This window comes from Elephantulus edwardii, unplaced genomic scaffold, assembly GCF_000299155.1.
Source record: "Elephantulus edwardii isolate Elephantulus edwardi_28Jun2011 unplaced genomic scaffold, EleEdw1.0 scaffold00314, whole genome shotgun sequence".
Lineage (NCBI taxonomy): Eukaryota > Metazoa > Chordata > Mammalia > Macroscelidea > Macroscelididae > Elephantulus > Elephantulus edwardii.
This window is the reverse complement of record NW_006400064.1, coordinates 911,066-920,510: the sequence shown is the minus strand read 5'-3', so window position 1 is coordinate 920,510 and position 9,445 is coordinate 911,066. Positions and strand designations below refer to the sequence as shown.

The 9,445-nt window shown below is 38.5% G+C and overlaps 1 protein-coding gene across 1 annotated transcript in view; it reads right to left on the bottom strand.

Moving 5' to 3' along the window:
* Positions 1 to 9,445, bottom strand: part of GID4 (GID complex subunit 4) — a 77,817-nt gene that overhangs the window by 36,642 nt on the left and 31,730 nt on the right. The window contains exon 3 of the mRNA XM_006901183.1: positions 7,566 to 7,673. Within this exon, the coding sequence (XP_006901245.1) occupies positions 7,566 to 7,673 (108 nt within the window). The remainder of the gene's footprint in view (positions 1 to 7,565; positions 7,674 to 9,445) is intronic.

The window sequence follows — 9,445 nt, the reverse complement described above, 5'->3', positions numbered from 1 at the left end:
TTCCTCTGTAGCATCTGGTCCCCACTGGACCCTCATCATTTCCTTCACCTGCTCCCCCCACCGACCAAACTGTGCAGCTCTGCAGCTGCATCCTGGCCCATCCTCACCCTTCTGCCCCCAACCCTCACCTCCTTGTACCCCTAATATGTTTTTCCCAATTAAAAAAAAAGGGCTAGGTGCTGGTTGGAATAGACCATCAACTACTTTTATGTAAGTTCAAAGCGAAGCAGAAGAAAATAAAAATATGTCAATGAGACCAAAATACCACCTTCAGGTTATATTAACTGCATTAAAAAAAATCTCAAAAACAGATTTGACGGATCAAACACTAATCACCAAAGATAAGACAATTTTTTTAGAGTGTAAAAATCCTTTATTAGCATTTAAATGGTAGCAGCTGTGGAATCAAAAAGCATAGTTAAAAGAGCCTTCTCTGCATTTTGAACTTAAAAGATTTTACACAAAAGGTTATTTGCCAGTTTCGAAAATTTCAACAGCCTGGGCTGCCCTTTCCCCATTCCCCCCCACCCTTTTCTTCCACAGTGATTAAATCTGTAAAGGAGGTGGTCTCCATGCACTTAATAATACTAAGGGCAAGAACTGACCTGATCCATTTGACAACACAAAGATGCTCTCTGCTCAAACTGTGCATGAAACATACCAGAGGAATATTTCAGCTTATTAATTTGAGAGACAAAGATCAGACAATTTATGGGATGACACCAAGGACATCATCCAAGAAGAAAGCAAAACAAAAGAACAAAGGAAATGGGAACGATTTGTGTGAAAAACAATGTACTTACTTTGTAAGTAAACCAGTATAAAATAAAAATTTTATTATAAGGAAAAAAAGGACTAAAATGGTAAAAAGAAAAAAAATCAACAAAACAAAAGCATACACAAAAATCCCCTAAGGTGTGCCTGAGTAACTGGAAGAGAACTGTATTTGTTCCCATTTCAAAGAACGGTGACCCAACAGAGTGTGGAAACTATAGAACAGTATCATTGATTTCACAAGCAAGCAAGATTCTACTGAAGATTATCTGAAAACGACTGGAACAGAACATCAGCAGAGAACTGCCAGAAGTCCAGGCTGGGTTTAGAAAGGGTCGTGGTACTAGGGATATTACAGCTAATGTTAGATGGATCTTAGCTGAAAGCAGGGAGTACCAGAGGAATGTCTGTGTTTCACTGATTATGCAAAGGCGTTTGACTGTGTGGATCATAACAAACTGTGGCTGAGAAGAATGGGAATACCAGAACACTTGATCATGCTAATGTGAAACCTATACTTGGACCAAGAGGCAGTCGTCAGAACAGAGCAAGGAAACACTGCATGGTTCAGAATTGGGAAGGGCATACGCCAGGGATGTGTCCTATCTCCATACCGAGCAGATTATCCAGGAGGCTGAGCTCTATGAGGAGAAATGCGGTGTCAGGATTGGTAGGAGATCTATCAACAATCTGTGTTATGCAGATGACACAACCCTGCTTGCTGAAACCGAGGAGGACCTGAAGTGCTTGCTGCAGAGGGTCAGGGACTGCAGCCTTCAATATGGATTGAGGCTCAATATCAAGAAGACAAAGATTCTCACCACTGGACCAATTAGCAGCATCATAATGGATGGTGAAGAGATTGAGATTATTCACAGCTTTAGTTTGCTTGGCTCCACAGTCAACATTCTTGGCACCAGCAGCCAGGAAATTAAAAGACATATTGCGATGGGAAATTCTGCTGTTAGGAACTTCTCCAAAGTACTGAAGAACAATGGTGTCTCTCTGGAGACTAAGGTGCGTCTGATAAAGGGCATGGTCTGTAACTACACTGGTTATGCATCAGAGAGTTGGACAATGACTAGGGAGGATAGAAGGAGAATTGATGCCTTTGAGCTGTGGTGCTGGAGAAGAGTATTGAGGGTACCATGTAGAAAACAAACAGGTTTAACCTGGAGAGGGTTAAATTGGGCTGCTCCTTGGAGGCAAGGATTCTGGGGCTTCATCTGACATACTTGGTACATGTTGTAAGGAGAGACTGGTCCTTGGAGAGGGACATTATGCTTGGGAGGGTGGAGGGGAGGCGCAGGAGGGGAAGACCCTCTATGAGGTGGGCTGATTCAGTGACTGGAGTAATTGGGATGGGTGTATCGGAGACAGTGAGACTGGCATAGGACAGAGGAGAATTTAGGGCTGTTGTACATAGGGTCACTATGAGTTGCAAGTAACTGGACGGCACGTAACAACAACAACATTTTTAATTGTTTTCTATGTACCTGTAAGTTGGACTACTTCATACAGATCATGCCACCAGAATTTTCCCTTCGTCTCCCACATACAAAAAAGAAATTAAAAGCTATACTTGAGAATTCTCGTTATAGACTTCCCCCTCATATATTGCTTACTCTGTTCTTTACAAAATTTAAAAAATAAGAATGTGCTAATTATACAAAATAAAATATTTTTAACAAACTAAATATAGAATTGTTGTTAGGTGTTGAGTCAAGCATGACTCCTAGTGACTCTAGGAACAACAGATTTGGACCTTGTCCTAGCCTGTCATTCTGATCATCTGTGACACTCCTGAGCCCATTGCTGCAGTCTGTGTTAATTCCTCTGGCGGTTTTCCTCTCCTTTGCCGACCCTCCACCTTTCCAAGCGTGAAATCCCTCTCCAAGAAATAGCCTCTCCCAGTAACATGCTTCAAGTATGTGAGACAAACCTTTTTCATCTTTGCCTCTAAGGAGCATTCTGGATGCACTTTGTCCAAGAAGTATGTTTGTTCTTTTGACATTCCATGGGATATTCAGTACTCTTCTCCAACATCACAGTTCAAAGGCATCAACTGGTTTTTTGTTGTCCTTATTCATTGTCCAGCTTTCAGATGTCCAGCAAGTGACTGAAAAAAACCATGGCCTGAATTAGGTACACTTTAGACTTCAAAATGCCATCAGTGGTCCTCAGTACTTTGGACAGGTCCCTCCTACAGGCTCTTCCAGTGCAGTATGTCTCCTGATCTTCTGACAGCTGATACCAGGGATGTTGACTAAGGATCTAAATAAGATGAAGTCATTGACAGTTTAAATAATTTCTCCATCTATCATGAGGTTGCCTATTGGTCCAGTTGTATTTCTGTTTTCTTGACAAATGAGATGTAGTCCATACTGAAGGCTGTAGTTTTTCATCTTCTGCAGCAAGTGCTTCAACTTTCAGCAAGCAAGGTTGTACCATTTGCATAAAGTAGGTGGATAAAGAGTTTTTCCTCTGATCCTGATGCCACATCAAGTCCAGCTTCTCAAATAATTTGCTCAACACACAAACTGAATAGGTGTGGTGAGAGCACAAGTTAGTGTTCTGGGGTTTCCATCCTTGCCAATATTAGCCATAATCTGTTATAAAACACAGTGAAATGCCTTTTCATAGTTAATAAAACACAAATCTTCTGTTATGCTCTGCTTTCAACCAGGATCCTTTTGACATCCACAATGATATCCCTGGGACCATGGCCTCTTCTAAATATAGTTTAAACTTCTAGTAGTTCTCTGTATTATTCTAGCCATCCCCCTACCCATGAACATTTTTAATAATGCACATTAGAAAAAAAACCAGAACTCATCTTACAAATTGTTCTGCAATCCAAATACACAATAGTTTTTAAAACAAGAGAAAAATAAACACCAATATACAAAGACAGATTAAAACTATTAGAACAGTATAGATTTTATGTGGCTCTAATTTTATAGTTGTTTCATTTCACCTTCTTGGTTCACCCAATATTTTCCTTTTTTTTTAAAATTTTTTTTTTTTTAATATTTTGTGTGTGTGCGCGCGTACCGTCAAATTGGATCTGACTGGTACAGGAGGAGATTGCCCCTCCTTTCCCGGCAGAGCATCTGGTGGATTTGAACCGTGCACCTCTGGGATTGCCCAATATTTTCCAATATCAATCAGGTCTTTCCCTTTAAAGTGTTGAACCCTTACGTACCTTATGTTTCCAATCTGAAACATGGTGTTATCTCTGCCACTGCTGCTCTACTTACAGGATGCTGGTGCTTCCTGAGGTTTCACCAGCCTTTTACTTCTTTACAGGAACTTGGAGGAACCTGCTTTCTAACTTTCTGTCTACTACACTATCAGAACCACTGCTGGACAAGCTGAAGAAAACTACATCCTTTGATTCAGGCATGGCTATGTTCCTGAAGCTGAACAGTTGCCTTCTTGATAACGAATTCTAGCCATTTCTGAATGATCTTCAGTAATATTTTACTTGCTGGTGATATGATTTAATTATTTCTACATCCCGTTGGATCACCTTTCTTGAGAATTGGAACAAATATGGATCTCTTTCAATTAGTCAGCCAGACAGCTGTCCTCCAGATTTCTGAGCATAGACTGGTGAACACATCTAATGCTACATACATCAGCTGAAACATATTAACAGGTCCCATCAATTCTTGAGGTCTTATTTTTTGCCAATGCCTTCAGTGTAGCCTGAACGTCATCTTCCTTTATTGTCTTAATTTTTGATCATATGCTATGTCCTGAAATATTTTAGTGTCAGCCAATCAAGATACGTTAATGATAATGAGTGATTAGAATGCAAATTTTGGAAATAATGAAGAAAGAATGGCAGGTGAAAAGTAGTGTTGGAGAAAGAAATGTGGCTGGAAACAGAAAGATCAAATTTTGTGTGTTCAGTAATTTATTTATTGCAAAATCTTTTTAAAAAACACAAATGGTGGCTTTATACATGAACCTCATCTAATAGACTGCATAGGAATCAGATTGATTAAATTGTGGAAGGAATTGTTGGAGAAATTAAATATCAGCAATTAAAAGCAGGCCAGGTGGAACATCAATTACTCATGTACAAGTTCAAATGCAGACTAAAGAAAATTAAGTCCATGAGAACCAACATATGACCACCCAAGTTTAAAAATCATCTTAATAGTCTGCGGTACTGAACACCAATGACTGACAACCAGATGAGTGGTGGAAGACCCCAAGGTTATCATCCATTAAGAGAACAAAAGGTCACCACAGAGACAGAGAAGAAAGAAAACACCAAAACAGATTGTCAGGAGAGACTCTGAAATTTGCACTAAAGCATCAAGAAGCCAAAACAAAGGGAAGAGATGGTGAAGTGAAAAAGCTGAACACAAGATTTTAAAGGGCTGTGGAAGAAAACAAAGCAAAATACTGAAACTGAATGTACAGAGAGGTGGAACTGGAAAATACAAAGTGAAGAACTCATTTGGCATTTCTTAAGCTAAAAGAATTGAAAACAAATTCAAGCGTCAATACTGAGAAGTGCTATGGGCAAAACCTTAAATGATCTAGAAAACCTAAAGTTATTTTTAAACAGTAAATCAAACAGAATCTTTAGCTTCATAATACCACCAGGGTGCACAAGGACAAAAATGACAGCATTAGATAGTATTAGACACTATAAATGACAAACTGAATCCCAGGTAGGAGCCTTAAGAGTTCCCCGTGGTAGTCTGAGACTATTAAAAGTAAGTTAGGAGAAGTCTTAACTCTATTTTAGGTTCTTTTTTATAGTGCCTACAATGTTATTTTTAGGTGTCATCAAAGTCAGTAATGCTCATCATCACCATCATTATCAAAGTGAACTGGGCAGTTATGGTACATGCATGCTGTGAGTCCTGTACAAGATCCTGAAAACTGCTGAAGGAGAAGATAACCCTGTACGCTCAGCTGCCCATCAGCCACATCGAGCATGCCAGTGCCAAAGACGACCTTGTCAGTCTCTCATTCAAAATATGCAATATCATCTAGTAAAGGTTAGAATCTCAGATGGACTCCAGTTTTCTAATAGAAAAAATAAGAGCTGCACTCTAGGTTTTAGTTTGTGGCTAGCAGAGCCTATCTTGCTTTTTGAAAGACAATCTGAAACAGAAAATAAGAGTTGAGTGAGAAATAGATTTGGTTTGCTACTAGAAATAACTTTTCACATTAGAGCTTCCCAAGAGAGGAAGTAGTCATCTTGCCAAGGAACAGAAAAGTATGCATAAGTTAGGATTTGGATAACCTGCCAGTGTTTATACATTTCCTACAGAAACATAATGGGTATCTGTTATTGGCTATTTCTTCTAACAGTCAATACATGAAAAGTTTTTTTCCCCCACCAAAATGTAGTTTTTTAAAAAAAATGTTTTCTAAAGCTAAAGTTTAAAATTTATTGAAGCCAGCATTTGATAGAAATATTTCCTTTTATAACTCAAGTAAAAATTAGTTATTAAAGAAAGTGGCTACATGATATTGAAGTTAATTCAGACATGGACCTGCAGTAAGGATTCTCACCACAGAGACAACTGCAGAGTTGTCTCTCAAGACCAGGGAGAGAGCTGACCAGAAACAGGAAGAATAAGGAGCTCAGAATCTTCCATTATTAACACGTTTTTGTTATTGTTAAGTGCCATCGAGTTGTAGATGACTCATAGTGACCCTATGAACAAAAGACCTGAGCACTGTTCAGAGTTTCCAGAGGCAAGCCATTTCGGAAGTGTAGCCACTCATGCTTCCAAGCTTGTTTTAATCGGGGAGCTCCACCCAACTCAGTCCACCATAGGTAACCATTAATGCATTTGGCACAGCAGTGTCACAGTGTTTAGCATCACAGTAACCACGAGTTACCTCTGTACAGCAATGCACAGACCAGTGCTATATTACTAACATAGTTTATTTTTATTATGGGTAAGCACACTGTAATTCCTTAGTATTTAGTGAAAGTTCATCAACATCACACTCAAGTATGCCAAAAAGTTATTTTGGGGGATTTAAAACAAACAAACTCCCAACCAAACTAAAGACACAAAACACATAAAAATCAAGGGGAAAAACCATTAAATGAAAACAAAATTGTCTTGAAGTTATATCAAGAGCTAGGATTAAAACAACACTATGGTTCTGTTCACACTGTCAATTCAGTGGAAGGAGCAGATCTCTCCTTATGACATTCCATGCCAAGTAGTTACCTGCGTTTCCCCAAGTAAGTAATTAAAAAGGAACAGTAAACAAAGAGGTACAGTCATCAAAGGATACTGCTAAGACTCTGAGAGCTAAGAATTTGGGATGCAATGTTGCAGGTTGCTATTATCAGATAAAAAGGAGCTCTGGTAATCTAGTGGTAGGAGCTGTGCTGACAATTTATAGGCACATGGTTCAAATCCATCAGCTGCTCTGGTGAGAGAAGACTGGGCAGCCTCCTATTGTATAATAAACTGCCTCTGAAAATCTGCTGGAGGATCAGCTATGAGTTGGTTCAGATGGTACACAACAAAAACATCAGATAAAAGAGCCCTGGTTGAGCTAAGTGAAAGGTCAGTGGTCTGAAATACTAGCCACTTTTCAGAAGAAAGACAGGCCGTCTCCTCTCTAATACCTATATGCCTCTTAAAGAAGAGGATCTAAGTTACTATCTAAACTTTATACGTAAGTAAGATGAAATGAGGTTTGTGTAGGAATACGGATGTCTACTCCTTGGCAAGTATTTTCTCAGTTGTTGAGCAGTCTCCAGGAGACTCAGAGTGAGTCCAAGATTTACTCACCCAATGTTTCCGATCAACATCTTCATCTGCATCCCACTTTCGAGTTAAGAAAGGGTGTTTTTTGCTGATTATTTCGCCTTCAAAGAAGGTTGTAAGCGTTGGATATTCCTATGGTAAAAGGCCAAATATTAAAATATATGTTTTAACAAAAGTTTTAACCTTTACAAAGGGAGAATCAATCTAGCCTTAAAGTCTAATACTTTGACAAAAATGACCACATTGCTAATCAACAATCCAAACAACTTTCCAAAAGGCTTAGGAATGGTTCCAAACTTGTCCTTGAAATGGAAATCTAGCAACTTTGGAAGCTTTGCCTGAAGCAAAGAACTCTTTCTTGGTTCTGTTTTGGTCTCTTAGAAAATAATTTTGATTATTTGTACCACAAATGAATTATGACTATTCTACTATGCAAGGCAGATAGTGACTTAGTGGATATTACTTTTATAAGAAAAAAATCACAATGTAGCTCCAAAATAAAAATGTTTGTAATGCCATCTTCCTCAAAGAGAACTAGTGAGCTGAATCAGGATCTGGACCACATGTTCAACAGATTGTGCAAGTCTATTTTTACGTCCCTGTTCAACTTTCCAGTGGGACTAGATTTTTGGTTAAAGATTTCACTTACAGGACATGTATTTCTGTTACAGAAACGAAGAATTTATATTAGAAAAAAACAGACACAAATCTCAACTGTAGTGTAAAACCACAACTGTAAAACATATAATGAGAGAAAATATTTGAGAACTCTTCTTTTTTTAGAGTAAAATAGTGAAGATAGATTAGAAAGTTACTTCCCTAAAGAGTCACACCTCCCTCCTTGAGAGGCAATATGGGAGAGGCTAGAACCCATACATTATTTAGGGACCTCTGGTGGCCTAGTCCACCAGATGTTGCATTGTGACACCTCTGACAGTTTGCACTATCATTAGCAGCACTGCAGAGATAGGCTGGCAAGTCCTGTTGCAATTTACAGCCTCAGAAACCCAGAAGGTGGAGGTGTGGTGGTCAGTTAAGAGTTGGATCCAATTTGACCTTAGTGCCTATAAGAATGAATATAAAATATTCATAAAAAATACAAAGTATGTTGATAGGGCTCAACATCCAGAATATACATATGTAAAACTCTTAACAGCTTAAATTAAAGATATTATTTAAAATACACAAATGGCCAATAAACAAGAAAGTTGCTTAACTTTATTAATTATTAGGAAGATATGAATTCCAAGCACCACGAGACACTCCTAGTCTACCACAATGTCTATTATCAGAAAAAGAAACAACTGTCAAGAGGTGGGAAAACCTGACCTCTCTGAAGACAATATTAAATTTAACAACCTCAGTGGATAACAGTTTGGGAGTTCAGAAAAAAAAAATCCCACAATAGAATTATCATGTGTACGGTAATTCCACTTCTCAAAAGAGAAATGTACACCAATGACTGCTGTAGCTGAGCAGTTGGAAGAGGAAGGTGTAAACAAACTGTATTACATACATACTGAGTAATTTTTAACTATAAAGAAAGAAAAAAGTGTCTTTACATATGCCATAACATGAATGGAACTTGAAAACCCTGTGCTGAATTAAAGAAGTCACATGAAAGGACAAATATTACAATATCTACTTACATAGACAAACGTAGAAACAAAAAAGTTTAGTAGTAGTTACCAGGGACTGGTACTGTTGAAGTAGTACTAAGGTTCTGTTTAGGGTTTTAAAAAATTTTTAGAAATGGATAGTGGTAAGAGTTATATAACATCTGTTGTTGTTGTTGTTATGTGCCGTTGAGTCGCTTGCGACTCATAGCGACCCTATGTACAACAGCCCTAAACCGTGCTCTACCCTGTACCAATCTCACTGCCTCTGACACACCCATCCCGAGT